Raw genomic sequence first — 22,948 nt, 5'->3', positions numbered from 1 at the left:
AAACTTTAATTCTTGCTACATTCTTTTTCTTATTATTAAAAGATGTATCTAGTATATTTATTAAGCAATAATTATAATTATTTAATTTGAGAAATGTATTAACTTTATTTAAATTAAAATATTTATTTTTATTTTTTCTCTAAAAGGTTGGCAAAACATTTGAATCATATTTTGACGTTGGAGCAGATTGTTCTAATTTTAAAACTTGTGTTTAAAACTGTTTTTCCGTTTTTACCAAAAATTATTAAAATATATCAGAAGAAAATGGAAAATCGTGAGGAATTAGTGAGTTGGCTTCGAGAAATGGGTTATACGGGGGAAATGCCCGAATCGTTTGTAGAGTATGTTCATTTTTTTTTTATTAAAACGAACCTCTGTTCTTAAAGGATTTTTTTTAAGTTTTACTTTTTTAGGATTCATAACAATTCAACTTCATTTGTTTGGGAACAGTTAATGCAAACAGTATGCCCGAAAGATAAAGCCGTCAATATTAAAAGAAATATCATTTTGAACCGGCTAAAAAATAAAGGTCTTGAAAGACAGGTTAGATTATTAAAAAAAAAAATTCCGTATTAATGTTCTTATTTAAGGATGAATACGTTTATAAAATTAAGGATATTGAAGTTTTTCGTAAAAAATTAGAGCTGCAAAACAGGTTAACATTACTTAGAGAAGCTGCTGAAGAAAAACAGACCAAACTTCAAAATTTGTCTCAAGGCTGTAAATTGAAAGGTTTAAAACTAGTTTATTATTGAAATCAAATGTTAATCGGATATTTTAGAGGTGTCTATTGATTTTTTAAAAAACAAAATCGATAGAAACGAGGAAAGAAACTATTTATTGGACTTAAAAAAGGAAAAGTTGCAAATACAAAACTCGGAAGCAGAAGAAACATTGTCGAGATTCAAAAATGTCACTCCTGTTGAAATGGAATCCAGTAATAGTTCAAAGGAAATTACAGTAAGACTCATTAACTACATATATGTTTATTGTATATTATACAGGCTGTTTGCATCGCCAACCTGAACATAGGAAATCCCATGAAAATTTTAAAAATGACAAACAAGTTTTCCCCATTTTATTTTACAGAAAAAATGATTTAAAACTTTTTAAAGACCTCCCTAATATGAAGCAAATTGTTCATTTTCAATAGATTCTGATAATACTGTATAAGGAGTTCTTTAAAAAGTTTCAAATAAATTTTTCTGCAAAATAAAATGAGGAAAAACTTATTCATCATTTTTAAAATTTACATGGGATTTCCTCTGTTCGGGTCGGCAAGGATGGAACACACGGTATAGTTTTTGTGTGATACTTTTTAGGAAACCCTCGAAAAATGCGCGCAGAAACTTGGAGAAATACTAACAGATAATCTAAAGTTGTCGAAAGAAAATAACATGCAAAGTACGTTTTACACAATCAAAAAAAAATCGAAACAAAGCAATACGTCCTCGATAGCTTCCTATATGGCGCTAAGAGAAAAAGAAGATTTCTCAGAAATTACACGCAGTTGCGTTAAAAACATTCAAAATAAAGAAAATATTTCACCCACTGAAGTCAAGAGAAATTTGTTTAACATTCCAAAAATTATAGTCGAAGATGTTACAAAACCTGAAACTACTGTGGTTGTTGAAACAAAGCCGAAAAATAGGGAATCATTAGGATTGCTTTCTGATTTAGGGGACTTGAACGATAGTTTTTCTGATTTTTGCAAGCCTCTGTCTTTGATGAACAAGTTAGATGCATCCAATGTCGAGGTGTTTGATAAAACGATGCAAAGTTCTGAGTCGAGCGACTCGGTTGTTTTTAATTATAAGTCTCAAATTGAGCATTCGAAAGGAATTAAAGCTTATACTAAGTTAATAAAAGATGTGTATTCTGATAAGGTTTTAAACGAAACTTTACACAGCTTGCTGGCTGTGAATAACAGGAAGTTGCTTTATGATCACGTGCAGAAAATGATGGAGAATTTAAAGGTGCAATTCACAAAAATGGTGTCGGTGCAGAACGCCGTTAACAGTGGGTAAGAAGTTTTGTACCTCTGTCTGCATTTTTCTCTAATAAAAATAAACAGTGTGCTTCAGTGTTGTGAAAAAATATGACTTTCTCAGTTTAAAAAGGTTTAATAATTTATTATTATTATTATAGGGCGTGCGTCTCAAAAGCGACTCACCCCCCATAACTTTTTTATTTTTTCAGATAAAAAAAACGAGATTTAGTATGTTAGTATATGACATAAATTAGGATTGATTGACTTATTCAATTTTTTTTGGTCACTTCCTGTTTCACCGGAAATGACTACAACTTTTGATTTTTAAATGGCACTCTCGGTATTTTTTTACTTTATTCGATGGAAAATGACATTCTGAATAGAATGACATATCATCATCATGACCGAAAACAATTGAATACGTCAATCAATCCTAATTTATGTCATATACTAACATACCAAATCTCGTTTTTTTAACTGAAAAAATACAAAAGTTATAGGGATGAGCCACTTTTGAGACGCACCCGGTATAAGAATAATAATAATTTATTCAAAAAAATATATCTAAAATAAGCCTTGTACAGGGTGAGTCAACGATAGAGTAAAGTCCATTATCTCATTTATTTCGAGGTTTACAAAAAAATGTTAAATACAAAAGTTATAGGGAAGGTTAAGATAGACATTATAAAATTATTATAGAGTATACAGGGTGCTTTAAAAATGTGTGGCGGATATAACATATGTTTTTTTAAATGCAACACCCTATTTTTTATTTTATTTTTAGATTCTGCGTAAAATTCTATAACTTTTTTATATATAATGTTATATACCTAGAATTAATAGTTTTCGTACTATTTAAATTTGTTTATACAAAAGTTAAATTGCAGTGTGGTAAAAAATTGTCGGTGGTACCATTGTTTCTGAAGTTGGAATACCAAAATTTGATATGAGAGTTCTATAAAGATTAAAAAGAAGATATATGTTAAGATATTTTAGTTAAATGCTACAGGGTGTTCAAAATATATTTATAAATTGCAACTAATTAAAATTAAAAAATCTTAAATTTTTTAAATGGTACACCCTATATATTTTGATTTTTTCTGATAGATTTTGCAAAGCTCTTCAACTTTTATTAAGTATGTCATATACCTATTTTTAATAATTTGCGATTTATTCCAATTTTTTCTATAAACTAGTGTTTAGCAATCTTCATTCCAAAGTCATCGCTGAAGCCGTTTTTTTTCGATTATATTGTACTGTTCAATATAAAGCCGCGTCCAAGCTACTCGAACAAAATGTTCGCGAACATATATAATTAAACAGATACTAAGTGAAAATTGTGAGATAGGTAGATTTATAAATAATAAAGCCAACAAGTACAGCTAGCCTAGGCCTATTAAGGAGCGCGGAGCGCCGAACGGCTAGCTTGTACGCCACAGCGAGATTTGGTATGTTAGTATAGGACATAAATCAGGATTGATCGACGTTTTCATTTTCGGTCACTACCTATTTCACCGGAAATGACAACAACTTTTGATTTAAATGCTACCGTCGGTATTTTTTACCGTATATGATAGAAAATGACATTCTAAATAGAATGATATATTATATGTCAACTTTTGACATTTTCAATTTAAAAATGGCCATAAATAAACGTAACGACAATTTTACTCCAAATACCAAGTATGTGGTACCAAAATATTCGTAAAAAATGCTTTTTCCAAATATGCTGAGCCAGCCTCGTACCATTTGAAAAATTTGAGTTATCATTAAAAATACAATTTGGGCATCTTTTAAGCGGTCATGAAAGGATACGAAAAAAAATTACACGATCAAATATATGTTTCCAAAGTTCTTTGATTACAAATTAATAGTTTTAACTCAGTCTTGGCACTCTAGACTGAAATTTAAAATGCTATTTTTATTTAATTGGAATTGTCTAAAATTGACGTATGGTATGTCATTCTATTCAGAATGTAATTTTCTATCAAATATAGTAAAAATGTACTTAGGATACAATCTAAAAATACAAAATTGTAGTCATTTCCGGTGAAACAGGAAGCGACCGAAGGTAATTGAATACGTAAATCAATCACGATTTATGTCATATTCTAACAAACCAAATTTCGTTGTATTATCTGAAAAAATAAAAAAGTGAGCCCCTTTTGAGAAACATCTGGTAGAATCGGCTGAAAATGAATACAGGTCTTAAAAATACACTATAACGAATAATCTACCAAAAGACCCCTGTAACCTTCCTCCTGCTAAATATTGATTCTTCAACGACAAAAGTTCTTAAACTGTTTACCGGTTAATTTATTTAATAAAATGCTTGCACTCGAAATCCGGGCACTCGAAATCCGGGCACTCAAAAAAACAGCGACTACCTAAACGCATCCTAGATCTATAGAGCAAACTGGTTGTCGCATACTTCCCCGCACCTCGGTCCTCGGAACCGATATATGTTCGCGAACGTTTTGTTCGAGTAGCTTGGACGCGGCTTTACGCTGAAAAGAAATTTTGATAGATGGAGCAGATGCTTTTATATTAGCATCAACATGAATCAACCAAACCCTATTATAAATAATTTATTTTAAATAATTCTTTTAGTAAACAAAAATTAAATCAGGAAGATATAGCCAAACTGCAATTTATCCATATTCAAACTGAACTCAAAATAATCCAACAGAAACGAACTTTAAAAAGTTTAGTAGCGAATATAGTCAGAAAAAAGACAGAAATAGTGGTAAAATATTTTGAGATGCATGGAATTAGATGAATATTTTAGATGTTTGATTTTTTTAGAATTTCACACCGCTCAATGATGAAACAATAAACGAGGAGACTTTAGATTTGGTGATAAAACATATAACTTTAGATGCCAATCTGAATGCTATGAAAAAAGAAATAAATGCATCTGATATTGAAAAGATTGATGAACTAGATTTACAAATTGTCCAATCGAAAATATTTAAAGTAAAAAATGACATAGTAAGTACCTATACTACTTATTTTAGGCTGCATTTTTTTTTGTTTCAAAATACAAAAAGCGTGCCTTTTTCAACTCTGCATAGTAGTAAAGTTTGAACAAAAATGTTCCAATGCCTATTGTGACAACGTTTTTAGTTTATCACATCAAGTTTTACAAATAGTTCAATCGAAAATACTTAAAATCTTTGAATAAGAAGTCTAAGGAAGGAGCATATCAAAAATCTTAGGTACCCCGCGATAGGCCTCAAATATGGCCGACTTAAATTCCGGTTTATCAGTGCCGTTCTAATTTTATTTAAAAAATGTAAAACTATGATGTAGGGTAGACGTGGGGTAGACTCAATAATTTGTTGTTTGATTTTACGTTGTGAATAAATGTTGGTAGTTATTAAAATTGTTATAAAAATATATAATTCTAATAAAAATAGATAAGTTATAATAAGTATTTATTACCACAAACATCCGATACGCTACTGAAGCAGGTAAGTCAAATGAACGTATCTAAATTCTTTGACATCTAATCTTTGACAAGTAATAAATAAAAGCTAAAATGCAAGAAAAATATATAATTTAGTTAAATTAAGTGAATTTCATAAATGATCGGTTTACTACACGTATGTATATTATATAGTCACTTACTAGCGAAAAGTTATTCCATTATTTCACTCAATTTTTGCCGAGATCTACCGCACGCTACACAACCATCTATTTTAGATTTGGTTTGAATAATAAATAACATAAAATAAGCTCCGTAAAAACTGACAATTCCACAAAATTTCAAATCAAATTCAAATGTGTCAAATGAATCGTCAAACAGAACTGTCAAGGATCCCCACCCTAGAGAGCTTTTTCCGCCCACCATGCATGAATACATGGATAGCATTATGCTCCTTCCTTAGTCTTCTTATTCAAAGTTAGTGGGACACCCGGTACAAGTTGTCCCATTTTCGTGTGTTTTACAGGGTCTCTCTCTTATGAGTAGAGGTACAAAGATGCGGCAGTTAATCATCATAAACGAGAAACACTTTAAAACACACAAAAATAGGGAACCCTGTACTATTTTATAATTATTTAGGCTGCCAATATACATCTGATAGAGTGTGCAATGTCAGAACTAAAGAATTCCCTGAAATCTTTGGTATCCATGAAAGAGAAGGCTTCGGCACCATTGTGGCATTTGAGAATGTTCAAAACCGATTCTGATTGGATGCAGCCTCTGTTAGAAAACCGCTGGTTAGAGGAAATGCAGGTTTTCAGAACATTTCCCATGGAATACCAGAGACAGTGTACTTTTACGTAAGTTATTTACATCTTAAGCAAGGTTTTCCTTACGTTGTTAACGTTTCACCTGTAGATCTTATCTGTTCAGTCAAATCCAATTGATAGGTTTTGAAAAAAACAAAACCTTGAAAATATGTTTAGGGCTGGTAGAAATCAATACTTATAATAATTTTTATTTCAAAATAACATCTACTACATGCATTTGCAATAAAAAGTTATATATTGTCTTTGCCCTTTTTCAAAACTTAGTTTGAGAGTTTAAAAAAATCTCTAGTTTGGGAGCCATAGGATTTTTGAAAATTTAAAAATCTAACAAAACCTCTTAAAATAATACAAAATTTTATATACTTTCTTATCGATGTGGCAACACGGTGTGGAAGAAGCTAAGAACCGGCTGATTTCCGGTGGTTCCCAAAACGTTTTAATCGTTTTTTTTTTAAATATCATATACCTACGTAGGTATATGTTTTTTTTTGTAAAGACCTGTAACTATTCCTTAAAATATTTTAATGTATAGTCTGTCCAACGTGAAAATCATTAACAATGATAGATATGTTTGTCATTTTTTCCCTCGAGTTTTCCTCCACTTAGTTTTAACAAACACGAATCACACGTAATAAAAATATCCAAAATGCAAAATATTTGTCATTTTTATTTGACATATTTTGACACAAAATTATAAATTACTAGCGTGTACCAGCGACTTCGTTCGCGTCGAATTAATCATTTGTAATGGTGATGATAAAGCAAAAAAAATTTCATTAACATTCAAACTGGATAAAATTTTCTCACATTTATGTCAGCATGAAAAAAAACAATATGACGATATTATTATATAACTTAGTAATATTTGAGGGGTAGTTTCATCTCGTTGGAATTTGACTTTCGAAAAATCCGTTTGCCAAAAATAAGCTTTTTACGTCAAGCAATTTAAGCAGAATCGTGGTTAAGAAATTACCCAACTTTTTGGAATACCCTGTATAATTTTTTAAAAAATTTCAAAACACGTAAAAAACAAAATAAATTATGCGTGTCCATGCGTTTTCCCGAAACACTAACCGTTTTACAATTTACCCGTTTTTTAAATAACAAATATTGTAATATTTGAGAGGCGTTTTCACCCTCTTGGAATTTGAGATTCGAGAAACCCCTCCTTATGGAACCTCTACACCCCACAGTCAATCCGTTTGCCAAAAATCACCTTTAAACATCAAGCAGTTTAAGCAAAATCGTGATTACTCAATGCTCATATTTTATGAAACACCCTGTATAATTTTTTTAAAAATCATAAAATATAAAACAACAAAATAAAATATACATGTTTAAGAGTTTTTCCGAAAAACTCACCGGTATTTAAATAAAAAATATTCTAATATTTGAAGGGTGGTTTCACCCCCTTAGAATTCGAGTTTCGAAAAATCCCTTCTTATCGAACCTCTACACCCTAAAGTCAATCCGTTTTCCAAAAATCAGCTTTTTACGTCAAGCGCTTTAAGCAGGATCGTGATTAATCAATGACCAGACTTTTCGAGACCTGTATATATTTTTAAAAAATCTTGAAATATGTAAAAAACAAAATAAAATATACGTGTTTAAGCGTTTTTTCGGAAACTTGACCGTTTTTTAAATAAAAAATATTGTAATATTAGAGAGGTGGTTTCACCCCCTTGGAACTGGAATTTCGAAAAATCCCTTCTTATCGAACCTCTACACCCTAGAATCGACCTGTATGCCAAAATTGAGCTTCTTATGTTGAGTGGTTTGAGCAGGATCATGATTAATCAGTGAGTCAGTCACTTAAGGATTTTATATTAGTATAGATAATTTGACAACTCTCAAAAATCTTCAACTCTCAAAAAGTCGAGTTCATACGCATCGGCGCACGGTGGGGTATTAGCATGAAAAAGGTGATCGAAATTCGAAAAGGCAAATGTGTTTTAAGATTTGCCAAAAAAAGATAAATGATAAGTTAAATCATGTCTGCCATGAATGGCGTTGCTATGGGTGTGTTTAGTTGCATTCATTTGTTTCAACGAAACGTCAAAGTTGTTACTTCTCACAGATAAGAGGTAAATGGCTAAATTTTATGTTTAAAATTATAAATTGTTGTTGTTCTTGTGCTCTTTTTACGTTTATATTATTGTTTTAATTGAAAATGGCTCAGCAAGCTGCAGGTATGTATTCTACAAAAACGTATTATTTATTTTGATATTCTCTATACTAACGATTTTTTTCGCAACTAAAAGTTAGGCGTTCAGAAAATTTGATTAAATTTGTGACATTTTTATTATACTTAGAGATTTAGTTGCGCATTTTGAAGAATTCAGCATATTGTCTATATACGTTTTACTTAGTAAACATTGGGCTCTCATACAGTAAAATAAAATACTGCGACTTTTTGCGACTTTGCTGATAAAATGAGAAAAACATTCTTGGTTTTCTCTAATTTGCCAATCAGTGATATACTAATGCGAGGTGTAAACCGCGATGGCATTGTTGTGTACAAAGCGATCGCATTAGTGCCATTAGCAGTATAGCAATAATTTGGCATTAGTAGCGACTTTAGTGGTATGGGCATTGCTCGGATCAAGTCGTAGCATTAGTAGTAATAGTTGCGATATTACTACTGGCATTGACCGTGGAAACACTGGAACAGTGATTTTTCTTTCTTTTTTTAGAATCGACGAATTATCCTTTATTTTGTTCATTTTATTTCCTCTTTAATTGAAAATAGCAATAATTTATATAAGGTCTACATAAAAAAATTTCGATCAACAATCTGTGTCAAGTACCCCATTGTGCGGCGTCCGTTTGTCGTTCATCGTTCCGTCAAACCAATAATATTGAAATAGGATCTGTCATTTTTGAAATCAACCAATAAAACTGGTTAAAAACAACAAGAGATGACGCATTACGGATTTATATATGAACCCATCCCTAGTTAACTTAAAAAATATTAGAAATTTTTTTTAGCGAAATAAATGGCTTGATATAGACGTAATCTGCTTTTTTTCTGTCTTCGTCTGTCGAAATCTTACCTGAGAAAAAAAAAACAGAGTATAGATAGTTTGATTTTCCCTGACCCAGATTATTACTGCTCTACGGGTTATACGCTTGGGCTTTCCCAGATAATAGTGATATTAAAAATTTAAAGAAAAAATTAATGTTCCGCAAAACATTGGTCTAAAATATGTTTTTCATCTTTTAGAGATGGTAAAACGTTTTACAGAGATTTATGCATTGATAACTATCCAGAAGACAGCAATATGGAACCGGAACACTTGCAAATGTTGTGCGAAATTCTGGAAAGTCCGTTCAGTCCTCCCGAAACTGTCCTGTTGAACATCATCAAAGCCAAAAAGAAACTGGAAATCTTGAGAACATTGCAAAATCGCAATGTCCACATACCTCATAGAAACTGTAAGTTTGTTTATCATATTTTTAGCATGTCTGGTATTTTAATTCATAAGTAGATAGAATTTTCAGTATTTTTTTCTGTTAACAGACAGTGGCGTGCATATAATGTAGGCAAAAAGGCGTGGCGTTGCCTATCACAGACAAAATCATACCGTATGATCGAATAAAAACGGCGTCAGCGATGGCTATGAAATGACGATCGCTATCATTTTATATGTAAAATTATATGGGAAATGTCATCGATCGTCATTTCCAAGCCAACTGGACGCCATTTTTTTCGGTTTCTTTCATATTACATTGTAACTCAACGCATTACTAATGTAGAAAATTTTCGCAATAAGCGTTTTTTATCAGAAGTTAGGTTTAAAGATATACAAAAATAATAATTAGTAATAATTAAAGATTAAAGAAAATATTAAAATATTTAAATTCAACTATTCGATAACACTTTAGTTTTTTAAAACAGATACGTCTACAAAAACCGTTCACGTTCTGTTAAAATGACATTATATCAAGTTACACTACAAAATTAACAATTACTACCTGATAACAATTACTTAATAAGGTAAAACCAAAAAGCCCCAAACTTTCTGTATGATTATTTTTAATTTTTACGTATGTTATGTTTATTTATGTTATGTTCTTTAAAATCAAAGAAGCGATTGCCATACATTACTAACATCTACAGATGCATGAGCAATACATTTATTTTTATTAGATTGTATTAAAAAAGCCTTTTTTATTTTTCTTTTAGAGGTTATCGCTTCTTTTGGCTTTAACTTTGGCGTTATTAAAATTTATTCTGTGCCCTGTGTCTCATGAATGCTGCCAAATCTTAGATTTGTGAAAATCTCCCTTTCTTAAATAATCTTTATGTTCTTTAATTGGAACATTTAATGTAAAATTTATCGCATTCGCACGGTATTTGGTATATTACATTTTTTGTTTGTTGTTCTGTATTCATTGGTTTAGTATGTGATAAAATGGATCCAAGCGTATTTTGTGTTTTGAAAGATGTTTGTATGTTATATTGTTTTTCGAAACGCCTCGTATGTATGGAATTGTAAGTTGTATATATTGTGTATTGTTATCATTGTGTCTATGATTTGGGGTTTGTATTTCGTTTAATGTTTTTTCAATAAAATATGGTGGATAGTCCTTTTTTATTAATGTATTTTTTATGTGGTTTATATCTCTGTTTAGTGAAATGTCGTCTGAACATATTATTTTTGCTCTATCATATAAACTTTTTATAACACCTTTTTTTACACTTATACTATTTATCCAGAAAGAATTTATTTTGAATTTAGCGCGTCAACTGTACTTGTATATTTATATCTGTCCCCTTTAGGCCCGAGCCCCGCGCCGGCTTTTATACCCACAGCTAAAGATGTCTCGAATAGTCCATAGATCGTTAGGTGCATAGAGAAGGTTTCGAATGTTCTCGTATGTACTACTCCATTCCAGTGGAACTCGTTTTTTCTCGAACGTTCGAATGAATCATTACGCTGTCTATTCTTTAATGCGATGTTAAGGTCATCTGAGGGCGGGACATACATAGTTAAGTTAGGTCGAGTCCACACGGGTCCGCAACAGTATTATTTTCAAAATCTTCCATAAAAATATTACTTAACAAAGGAGAGAGAGGTGATCCCATTGCCATACCGAAATCTTGTTGAAAAATTATTAAATTATTAATTATTTTCTTTGCCTAATTTGTTCAGCTCTCTAGACATTCTTTAACCAACTTCGAATTGATGGTTACTGAGTGGATCGCTTTTAATGCTGCTTGACTATCGGATAAGATGATAATAATTCAAAACATCCGTACAGACAAGTAGGAGAAGTATAGTAGGGTTATTGTTAAGGGTAAGGTTAGGACTCGAAGTATGAACCCAGCATTAGTTAGCGACCAAATTATTAGTAAAAATGAATAAGGTTAGTTGCATGCGTATTTGGTGATGTCACAGGTCACAGCTAAAGGGTTCACCCGATCATCGTTGTTATAGACTCTTTCGATGACCTACGCAAAGAAGAAAGCTACCTAGTCTACGCCGTGGAACGTCTAAAATCGATAATGTACTCTACAAAAGCTGCCAAAACTTTGGCTGTAGGTAATATGACCGAGCAATGCATGGAACTGTGGACTGAAATGCCAATGAAAGACTTCATTTCAACCAAACGGACATTTGAAGGTCGAACTTATGAATTCTATCAGGCTAAGCTTAAAACTTTACTTTAATAATGATTCGTTTTTTGCTTAATTTTTGCTGTTTTCTATTTTTATATTTTATTTAATAAAAAGTCTATTTATGAAATAAAACAGTGTTTTTTTTTGATAATTTTGACATCTATACTAATATATAAAATCCTTAAGTGACTGACGTACTGATTAATCACGATCCTGCTCAAACCACTCAACGTAAGAAGCTCAATTTTGGCATACAGGTTGATTCGAAATTCCAGTTCCAAGAGGGTGAAACCACCTCTCAAATATTACAATATTTTTTATTTAAAAACGGGCAAGTTTCCGAAAAACGCTTAAACACGTATATATTTTATTGTTTTTTTACATATTTTAAGATTTTTTAAAATGTATACAGGGTGTTTCGAAAAATCTGGTCATTGATTAATCACAATCCTGCTTAAAGCGCTTGACGTAAAAAGCTGATTTTTGGAAAACAGATTGACTTTAGGGTGTAGAGGTTCGATAAGAAGGGATTTTTCGAAACTCGAATTCTGAGGGGGTGAAACTATCCCTCAAATATTAAAATATTTTTTATTTAAAAACTGGTGAGTTTTTCGAAAAAACTCTTAAACACGTATATTTTATTATGTTGTTTTACATATTTTAAGATTTTTTATAAATTTATACAAGGTGTTTCATAAAATATGACTGACCATTGAGTAATCACGATTCTGCTTAAACAGCTTGACGTTTAAGGCTGATTTTTGGCAAACGGATTGACTGTGGGGTGTAGAGGGAGGGGTTTCTGGAATCTTAAATTTCAAGAGGGTGAAAACGCCCCTCAAATATTACAATATTTGTTATTTAAAAAACGGTTAGTCTTTCGGGAAAACGCTTAATATATTTTTAATGTATTTCTTAAATGTAAATAATTCATTTAAAGAAAATAAGAATTTTTAATATATTTTAGTTTGTCCGAACATTTAGTTGTTAGGGCTCGTAGTTAGTTGTGCAGCGTGCGGTAGATTCTCAATCAAACATTGAGAGTTATGATAGTTAACAAGCTCACAGAAAACTCAAGTCTTTTTTTGACTTAAATCATTTTAATGACTTAAATCATTTGATTTTAAGTCATATAAGTCTTTTTAGAAAAAAATTAAGTCATTAAAAAAGATTTAAATCTTTTTTTAATCAGACAAAACGTACGGTATGTGCAAATGGGGCTAAATAAGGCAAGTATTACGTTTCTTGTAACAAATTTAAATTTATTTATTTCTAATCAAACCATATAATTATTGTAGCATAGGTCTAGATAAAAGGAAACTGAAACAAATAGATTTTCTATCGTATTTTATACATAACCATTTATTTTTAAGGATACAAATCTATATAAATACTAGGGTGTACGTTATTTACCAAGTCGATTATTTCTCTCACGGCGCCCTCTAAATTTTTAGGTTATTGTCTTAAAAAAATAACAAGACCATTGTAAACCCTTAATATTCACATTAAACCTTGCCCCAGAGACGATTAATTTCCCGTTTAAATTATATGGGAATTTGCCTCTTTTTGCAAATATTTTTTTTCTTTCGATCTTGTTCTCTCGCAGCCATGACAATCACACATTCTTGTACAGAATTGAACGCTCTATAAAAAAGGTCTCTTACATTTTTTCGATAAACCTACTCCTTCAAAAGTTATTCACGGCTAAAGTTAACCACTCGGTTTTTGAAAAATTTATGATTATTTTTGAAAAATTTAATCTATTATTTAAAAAAAAGCAATTTTCATGATGCCACGATAAACAATTTTGAAATATGGAGAACAATAAAATTGAATGCATGATAGATTTTTTAAAAACCTAACCAAGAATGTTTTTTAAAACAAATCAGCTATACTTAAATGGTTTAAACTTCATTAGACTTGAAGATTTCTTAATTCCCAACCTTAACACCATCAGAATTATATATTTTTACAGTAATAGATTAAATTTTTCAAAAATTATCAGAATTTTGTCAAATAAGTTGAAAACTTTAGGAATTTACCGAGTGGTTAAATTTAACCGTGAATAACTTTTGAAGGAGTAGGTTTATCGAAAAATTGTGGGAGACCTTTTTTGTAGAGCGTTCAATTCTGTACAAGAATATGTGATTGTCATGGCTGCGAGAGAACAAGATCGAGAGAACAAAAAATATTTGCCAATTACCATGTACCTAATTTAAATGGGAAATCTTTCGTCTTTGGGACAAGGTTTAAGGTGAATATTAAGGGTTTACAATGGTCTCTTATTTTTTTTAGACAATAAACTAAGGTAAATAACGGACACCCTAGTAAATACATACAAACGACTATTTGACAAACCAACTGTCTTTACCGACATAAATCAACTCGCTGGTGAACTTTGGCCTTTTCTTATGCTTCGCCGAGTGTTCCTTCAACGTTTCAACATCGAAACAATGAAAGAAACACATACTACAAGAATACCATCGTCTCGCTTTGTAGTCCTTGTCCTTCACCGAATTCCAGTGAAGATTATTGTGCTTCTTCAGCGCCGCCTGGTAGTTAGTCTTGAAATTACACGAAATGCAATTGAACACTTGCAATTCAGGGTCATACTCCCTTACAGGACTAGGACTTCTGTCTCTTTTACTGGACTGGCTTGCACCGTCCTGGTCGGCTTTGATAATCATAGTAGCCACTTTCTGGTCGTTTCTGAACTCCGAATAGGACACTGCCAGGTTCGGGGTTTTTTCTTCTCTAGCGTGGAAGTTCGTGTGCGATTGTAACGTTTTTCTGATGTAAGTAATGATGCCGCACATCTGACACTTGTACGACGGCTCGCCTAGCTGGTAAAACTTCTCTCCAGGGTTAGACGGGGCTTTCAGCTTGTAAATACAAACGAACTTGTTCTGCCTGAACTGAGAAAAAGCTACTTCCAGGTTGGGATCGCCGAGCTTCTCCGCGTGAAGGTAAGCGTGTTCGTCGACTTTCCTTCTCGGCAAGTCCTTCTTGCACAGCTGGCATTGGTAGGTGTTGATCCGATTTCGGACACTCCCCGAACTATCTAGCTGTTCCTCTTCGTCCAGAGCGGCGTCCCTGAAGCAATCGGGTTGTATTGTATACTCCGCCGTGTACTTTCCGTTTCTGATCTCGTAAAACGTCACTTCTAGGTCGGGGTCGTTGTCTTCTATGGCGTGACTGTTTACGTGGGGCAGTAAGTATGCGAAATCATCGACGTTTGAGGAACATTTGGAGCAATTGTAGGTGTTGGTATTATCTTGCGCTTCGACAGCTTCGTCTCTTTCTTCATTTTCATCTTCCGAAGCGGGGTTTTCAATTTTTACAAAACCATAATCTATTTCTTTCGATTGAGGGGTCTCATCTCCTCCTCCTTCCAGATACTCAATTAACTGATCTGTGCTGTTTTCGTCGTCGAGGATTTCGATAGTAATCACCTCCTGATCTGTGGTGAGAGTTTGGGGAGATTTGGATGCTGTTACTTGAATTTCTTGAGGTGGTTCTTCGTTTTCTTCTTCTTCTTCAATAATTTCATGCAGTTCTTCTTGGATTCCTTGTAATTCTTCCGCGACTTCGTCGAATTCTTCTACGATTTCTTCGAAATCTTCTCCTCCGTTGTCTCTTACTTCTTGCTCGTCATCGTCCTCGTAAAACTGTAGGATGTCATCGGGTTCGTCGGTGAATCCCCGGTTCTGCGCTTCTTCCGGATCGTTCAGCTCGTCAACTTCCGTGACATGCCAATCGATTATGTTGCTCAACCTCTCCAGTTCTTCTTCGTTTTCCATGTTTTTGTCCTCCAGAAAGCTCATGATGTCGATTTTCCCGTTGAATTCTGAAAGATAATGAAAACATGTATTAAAATAACAAATTGTGTTAGGTTAGGTTAGGTTCCACGAAAATTTCAAATAAAATAGTTCCAGCTCTAGTCACTAGGTGGTAGTGCAATTATTTTTTAGGTTAAGAAGTTGCTACTAGTTATTGCCAGATGGCGTTAAATCAGAATTTTTTGCAGTTCCCAACCTACACTGTCATACTATTGTCAAATTCTCAAAAAATATTGTTATAACGCCAATCATATTATCAAATGATTATTATCAAAACGAATTTTAAAGTATAATTTTTATAATATTGTAATTGCAAAACATTTTCCGATGCACGTTATCAATCATATCAACATTGACACTAAAGTCTATACCGGATGTTGCATCGTCGAGCGGGACATAGGAAATCTCATGAAAATTTTAATGAGGTCAATTATTGGCTTCCCTAATTATTTTAGAGAATAATTCTATTTAGGTTTATTGAAGAGCACTAAAATCCACATTCAAAAGAATAACTTTAAATATTTTTGATTAGCCCATTTACGAGTTATCGCCGATTTCTTTTTAAATATTTCTCCTTTCTTATGGCCCTGTATTTACTTATGAGCACCAGTCAATGTAAAAGATAACTGTCAAATGAAGTTGTTTGTGGTTTAACTCAACGAACACCTAAGTATAGATTGAAGCGGGGTCGTTTACTTACCAATGGTTTCATGGCCTCCATTTTCCTCGGCGTCTAACCATGCCTGGTCTTCACTGTCGGATATTTGATTGTTGATGAATATCTTATTTTTGTTGTAGTCTATACAAAAATTGCCTTTGTATTCCCCCTCGCAAGTTTTCACAAACCCAACGGGCGCGGACCCTTTCGTTTTCACGTGCGTTTTGCCATGGTTGAAGCACACTTTTATACTGACAGTGTTGTAATCACATTGGGAACACTGAAGACACCACTTGAACAGATCGTCTTTCAGTCTGAAACAAAATGAGAAATATAGGAAACAATATACAGGGTGGCCCGAACTGTATTCCGGAAACTTCGGCAGTATATTCTGCAGATAAAAATAAGTAAAAAAGTTTGTATAAATCGTATGTCCTAAAATGCTTAGTTTCGGAGAAAATTAATAAATTTATTTAGGTTTTTTTCCAAATAATTTTTGAATTAACGTCAATATTTGGATGAAAATAGGTGTCTGGGAGGTTTTTGACATGGGAAATTTGATTTTGATGTCAATATGACTCCTATTTATAGGGGGCGCCACCTACATGTGTTTTAATTGTTTGAAAAGTAATAACTTTTCGTCCGTACCTGTATAAATCTACTGAGTAAAAAAATATACATTTCCGTGAATTTTTACGTAAAAAATATCTCTTGGTAAAAATCGCTACGAGCAACCGTTCTGAAGATATATAAAATGGAAATAGTCAATACATGTCATTATTGACAAAAAATAAACACGTTGAGTTATTTGACTGAAATAATAAATTCGGGAAATTTTTATTTTTTGAAATTTAATGAAATAATTATAAATTTTTCAAACTGTTTAATTTATGTCAATGATGACAGGTATAGTAAACGTCACGAATGTTTGGGACTGATTTATCGGTCGCTACCTTTGAATAAGAAGACTAAGGAAGGAGCATATCAAAAATCTTAGGTACACCGCGATGGGCCTCAAATATGGCCGACTTAAATTCCGGTTTATCAGTGTCGTTCTAATTTTATTTAAAAAATGTAAAACTATGATGTAGGGTAGACGTGGGGTAGACTCAATAATTTTTTGTTTTATTTTACGTTGTGAATAAATGTTGGTAGTTATTAAAATTGTTATAAAAATATATAATTCTAATAAAAATAGATAAGTTATAATAAGTATTTATTAACACAAACATCCGATACGCTACTGAAGCAGGTAAGTTAAATTAACGTATCTAAATTCTTTGACATCTAATCTTTGACAAGTAATAAATAAAAGCTAAAATGCAAGAAAAATATATAATTTAGTTAATTTAACTGAATTTCATAAATGATCGGTTTACTACACGTATGTATACTATATAGGCACTTACTAGCGAAAAGTTGTTCCATTATTTCACTCAATTTTTGCCGAGATCTACCGCAGGCTACACAACCAACTATTTTAGAGTCTTTTTCGATAAATTGCGATAGTGACACAGTTAATTTAAGTTCTGCCACAATTTCCATCTAGATTTACTACCTTTATACAACTATCAGTAGTAGAATAAATAATAAATAACATAAAATAAGCTCCGTAAAGACTAACAAATCCACAAAATTTCAAATCAAATTCAAATGTGTCAAATGAATCGTCAAACAGAACTGTCAAGGATCCCCATCCTAGAGAGCTTTTATGGTGGCTTTTCCGCCCACCATGCATGAATACATGGATAGCATTATGCTCCTTCCTTAGTCTTCTTATTCAAAGGTCGCTACCATGTGAACTAATCTGTTCAAGGTCACATAAAACTTAAATTCCAGTGCCGTGGTGTTTCAAGTCATTATAATAATCAATATATAATCTGTTGTAATTTGTTGTTTTAACTGTCAAAGTCTTGTTAAAACATATATTTGGTTATAAATATAAAATGGAATGCCCCATTGGTCGCACTGCGAGCACACCAATGGACTGACGCACAAAAACGAATCAAAGAAACGCGATATAGTATCGTCTTTGTCAATCACGCTAACATTTTAGAATAAGTAGGAGGAGCGCAGGCAGATGATTAGACCGGGCCTTTAAAAACCTACGTCTGCGGTAAAAATTTACGTTTTTAATGCAAAAATGATAGCGCGCGTGTCGATTCTAACTTCATCAAGCGATGAATCACTCCCAAACATTCGTGGCGTTTACTTTATTGATGATCTCCGTTGCAAATATCTCGAGAACCATTTCTCGTAGCGATTTTTACCAAGAGACATTTTTTACGTAAAAAGTCACAGAAAAGTATATTTTTTCACTCAGTAGTTTTATACAGGTACAGACGAAAAGTTATTACTCTTCAAACCAGTTAAAAAATATGTAGGTGGCACCCTCTACTAGTAGGAGTCTTATTGACATCAAAATCAAATTTCTCATGTCGAAAAACTCCCAGACACCAATTTTCAACGAAACATTGACGTTACTTCAAAAATTATTTGGAAAAAATCGAAATAAAAATGAAACTTCTACACCCTGTATCTCCGAAACTAAGCATTTTAGGACATACAATTATACGAACTTTTTTACTTATTTTTATCTGCAGAATATGCTGCCGAAGTGTCCGGAATGCAATTCGGACCACCCTGTATATTGCTTGGGGGCGTTCATAAATTACGAGAGGCGGTTTTGAGGATCTTTTTAACCCCCTCCGCCACTGGTGAGATGTGTTTGATGTGATGAGATTTCTCTACATCCCCTCCCCTCCTTATCTCACTAGAGTGAGATCATTCAAAATTTGTAAGCGTTGGATTTACACACACACAATTTGCTTTATTGTTTTTATACAGACTATAGTAGTTGAGATTGTTTAGATCACACCCTAAAATTACACAACGATAACTAGGGAATGCAATCCCGCACCAAAATCTCAATCCCGCAAACCCGCGGGATTAAAGCAATCAATCCCGCGGATCCGCAAAATTGCGGGATTGTAAACTATAAATGCTCTTCTTTTCTCTCTCCGATTTTGGGATGCGGTTTGGACCAGGTTTTAGATGCATCTATTGTGATTAAGATGCTATGTGGTTTGCGAAAATATATTTAGCGAATTCTCGTATACAGAGTGTTTTATAATTTTGGTCAAGAACTTTTTCTACTGAAAATTTACAATTTTTGAAAAATCAAAATTTTAACTATGTACGACTAATCTGTATTGAAATTAGAAAAAAGAATTTGGTCTTTTTTTTAATTTTTTGTTTTAAGGAAAATACGAGTTTTTTCGAAAAATATGCATTTATAGTCATACATTTGGTCCTAAGTGGGACAAAAGTTAATATTAAATAAACTTAAATTTTATTTATAATTTATCTATTTATTTTATAAATAAAAATATTATTCTGATGTTGAATGTTTTTTTTTCAATTTGTGTTAGTTATCTGCTTTTAGATACACTCTATATCAATAATTTTTTGGCATATGCAGAATGTACAAAGCTTTTTGTGCCATTTAGGTCCATTTTAGGAAAAAACGTCGTATTTCAATATAATTCGTAATAATTTCAATACAAATTAGTCATACTTGGTAAAAATTTCGATTTTTTAAAAACTGTAAATTTGCGGTAAAAAAGATTCTTGACCAAATTTTCATACTCTTATAAAACACACTGTATACGAGAATTCGCTAAATATATTTTCGAAAATCACATAGTATCTTAATCACAATAGATGCATCTAAAACCTGGTCCAAACCGCATCCCAAAATCTTTTTTAGTTCAAGAGATATTCAACTTTAAATTTACCCTAAAATTTTGTTGTCCCGATAATTATGTCCGGCAGTTTATTTGACGAAATTGTCCACAAGTACAAGAATAAACGCTTTTCTTCACTTACGCACGCCAGAAAGAAATCTAATAACTAACCTGTTTGTTTCACTTATTTTTAATCGCGAAGCCGTAAGGGGAATCCCCTGGTGTCGATCCCGCACGGTAAATCCCGCAAATTCGATCCCGCGGAATCACAGAGGGATCCCGCATTTGCGGGATTGCATTCCCTAACGATAACGATACCATTTATATTATACTAGTTGAAGCCTGGCGCATCCGCCACAACATCAGGAAAAAAAATACTTTTTATTTTTTTTAATTAAATGAAAAACAAAAAATCCGGCGGCGACAGTTTTTAGAAGAGCCAATTAACTATCTTTTAGTAAAAAAAGCAACTTTCTAGAGCAAGTCGTTACTTCAGTAGAGACGACACAGATAAACATTAGCATTTTATATTATGTAGATTACTTACCCATGCTCTAAAAATTTATGGTAAGCCAGATGATACTCGTCCATTATAATCAAGGAACACTCGTGGCACACGTAAGTGGAATCATTCTTAAACAGGTATTTTTCCTCGATAGCTGAATGTTTGGTCAATGTAGGCAAACCGCTACTGCCCAAACAGTGCACGGTTTTTATGTGTCTACACAAATTACTGAAATATTTGCTGATAAAATTGCATCGGGTACAAGAATAACCTTTTTCTTCGCCCAAGACTGACAATTTCCTTCTCTTGAATATGTTCACTCTGTGTACTACTCGGCAATGTCTGGTCAAGTCATACAGGTGCCTGCCTGCGTAAGGACACAAGTGACAAGTGAACACTAAACCTTCTTCACCTTTGGGTGTTTTTCCTGGCCTGCCTCTCTTATAATGTAATCTAAAAAGAAAAAAAGCGTTTACTTCAGGTTTTCTCTCTCAGATATTCACTTAAATGTTTCTTATAAAAAAATATACTGCGTGCCTTTCAAAAGTGGCTCACCCCTATAACTTTTTACCCTGTATATATTTTATAAAATAAATTGGAGTAATATGACACTTGATATGGAGCATTTTAAGAACATTAGCTCACTCTGCAATCTAAGAAATACTATAATTATATTATAATAGGTACCTTTTATTTTTTCCTTCACTCTCGCGTGTCGGACACATTTTTTTTGCAAAATGTTCCTTCAGTTCGGTCAAACTAAAAAACGTAAGACTGCATCGGCTGCATTCTAACATAACCATTTCCTGCATATCTTGATGTACTTTCTTGTGTTCATCCAACTGGGTTGACTGTCGAGTAGTATAATCACAATATTCACAACAGTAAGTCTTATCGACTGCTGTATGTCCCATAAGGTGCCTTTTAAACAGTTTGTGACTCCCAACTTTCCGGTTGCAGTAAATACACAAATGCGCTTTTTTCATATAACCCTGACGATTAGGATTGTGCGTTTTTGCGTGATTTATCAGCCTCATTCTAACAGGACTATTAAAAGGACACCTATCGCATTGGTACACCTTCTCTTCGACGCACTGGCCATTGACAAAGTGCTCTTCGAACCGATCTTTATCTGAAGTTTGAAACAAACAATTGTCGCACCGGAAACTTTCTGCAAAGTGCGCTTTATTTTTATGCAGTTTTAAATGGCTGTGATGGGTGAAAATTTGTTTGCATACATTACACTCCCACAGGCGGCTTATGGGGCCGCTTTTCAGCTGGCAGCCTACGTAGTGCCGCTTCAGAATGTATCGAAAGGGGGTTTGATAGCCGCAGAAGCTGCATTGGTAAATGCTGATCGATGATTGAGCGGCCACCAATTTGGCATCGAACACGATTTCGCCATCGGGGCCCTCGTTTTCCAAGTCGACTTGACTGTCCGCTTCCGATGCCGAATTACCTTCGTCGTTGTATTCGTCCATGGTTTTCCACTGTTTGAAATTCAAATTTCTGAGCACGAAAATTAGAACAATCAATCTGAAGCTATGGGGCTTTCACCCATAGACTTATAAATCTTCACGAAACACGATTTACTGGAGATTCCAAAGAACGCGAGCACGCCAACTTGTTTAGCTGTCAATGTCAGTCATCTGTCAAAATATATTGTTGACCTTGTTTGGTTCGTACGGGTAAAAAAGGACAGATATTGCCCGGAATAGATAATAATTAACGGAACACGAACGGAACATACTTAATTTTATCGGCCATTTATAAGCTACAGAAAAGAATTTTATTTTCATAGAATAAAATTTTGAATTATTCTTCTGAGGTATATCTTGTAATTTCGGCCGTTAGTTGTTTTTTTCTGTTAAAATTTAATTTTAGGACGTTTTCATATAGAATACCTCACGTTGGGTAGTGTTTCTTGGTATTTACGTGTGGGGCTCCAAAAGAAAAAAATTAAAACGTATTTGTATAATAATTCTTATATTAATATATATTTTACAAGTTAAAATGACGAAAATCATAGATTTTTACAGCCCAAATCTTGCCGGAGTTCTTCTAGGAGTTGCCCCAGCGCTGATAATCTCTTGACCTTTATTCAGAGCAGCTTCCTTTTTGTCCGCAGCCTCTTTTCTAGCTTTCATCTCTTCCTGAGCCACTTGCATCTGATTCTCCATCTCGAGCAAATGTTCCGCGGCTTGTTTTTTCTTAGCCCGACCCGATTTTCCTGTTTCTATAAAAAAAATAACATATTTAAAGTGTTTAAGTTATAGAATATACCGGGTGCGTCTCAAAAGTAGCTCACCCCTATAACTTTTTTTATTTTT

At 33.0% G+C, this 22,948-nt stretch overlaps 3 protein-coding genes across 4 annotated transcripts in view; 1 reads left to right on the top strand and 2 right to left on the bottom strand.

Moving 5' to 3' along the window:
• The first annotated feature begins 159 nt into the window (after positions 1-159).
• The window catches only part of LOC115880316 (uncharacterized protein MG328-like), a 22,962-nt gene continuing 173 nt past the window's right edge, over positions 160-22,948 (top strand). Inside the window, exons 1-10 of one of the 2 annotated variants that reach the window (XM_030897508.1) lie at positions 160-341; positions 414-543; positions 591-732; positions 782-960; positions 1,323-2,023; positions 4,601-4,736; positions 4,796-4,981; positions 6,057-6,277; positions 9,471-9,682; positions 11,689-11,988. In XM_030897508.1, coding sequence (XP_030753368.1) covers positions 265-341; positions 414-543; positions 591-732; positions 782-960; positions 1,323-2,023; positions 4,601-4,736; positions 4,796-4,981; positions 6,057-6,277; positions 9,471-9,682; positions 11,689-11,921 — 2,217 coding nt within the window. In that variant the 5' untranslated portion in view covers positions 160-264 and the 3' untranslated portion in view covers positions 11,922-11,988. Of the gene's footprint in view, positions 342-413; positions 544-590; positions 733-781; positions 961-1,322; positions 2,024-4,600; positions 4,737-4,795; positions 4,982-6,056; positions 6,278-9,470; positions 9,683-11,688; positions 11,989-22,948 lie in introns of those variants that run through there. The other variant, XM_030897509.1, reaches the window with a different exon arrangement.
• Positions 13,556-22,246, bottom strand: LOC115880302 (protein suppressor of hairy wing-like). The gene is made up of 4 exons (XM_030897485.1): positions 21,306-22,246; positions 20,661-21,071; positions 16,410-16,681; positions 13,556-15,717 (listed from the first exon to the last, which is right to left on the bottom strand). The coding sequence occupies exons 1-4, from the start codon at positions 22,097-22,099 to the stop codon at positions 14,216-14,218; spliced, it is 2,979 nt and encodes a 992-aa protein (XP_030753345.1). The 5' UTR covers positions 22,100-22,246; the 3' UTR covers positions 13,556-14,215.
• LOC115880299 (pre-mRNA-splicing factor ATP-dependent RNA helicase PRP16) overlaps positions 22,598-22,948 on the bottom strand; it is a 15,404-nt gene continuing 15,053 nt past the window's right edge. The window contains exon 13 of the mRNA XM_030897483.1: positions 22,598-22,854. Coding sequence (XP_030753343.1) covers positions 22,652-22,854 — 203 coding nt within the window. The 3' untranslated portion in view covers positions 22,598-22,651. The remainder of the gene's footprint in view (positions 22,855-22,948) is intronic.

The sequence above is a fragment of the Sitophilus oryzae genome, unplaced genomic scaffold (genome assembly GCF_002938485.1).
Source record: "Sitophilus oryzae breed Bouriz unplaced genomic scaffold, Soryzae_2.0 scaffold_1621_pilon_pilon, whole genome shotgun sequence".
Classification (NCBI taxonomy): domain Eukaryota; kingdom Metazoa; phylum Arthropoda; class Insecta; order Coleoptera; family Curculionidae; genus Sitophilus; species Sitophilus oryzae.
The sequence above is the reverse complement of the archived record's forward strand: the minus strand, read 5'-3'. Positions and strand labels throughout refer to the sequence as shown.

Bases quoted from the DNA above. Each gene is read 5' to 3' on its own strand.
- LOC115880302 (XM_030897485.1), bottom strand. From the start codon at position 22,099: ATGGACGAATACAACGACGAAGGTAATTCGGCATCGGAAGCGGACAGT. The intron at 16,682-20,660 runs GTAAGTAATCTA...ATTTTGTTTCAG, and splicing joins CATAAATTTTTAGAGCATGG to ACTGAAAGACGATCTGTTCA. The intron at 15,718-16,409 runs GTAAGTAAACGA...ATTATCTTTCAG, and splicing joins TGGAGGCCATGAAACCATTG to AATTCAACGGGAAAATCGAC.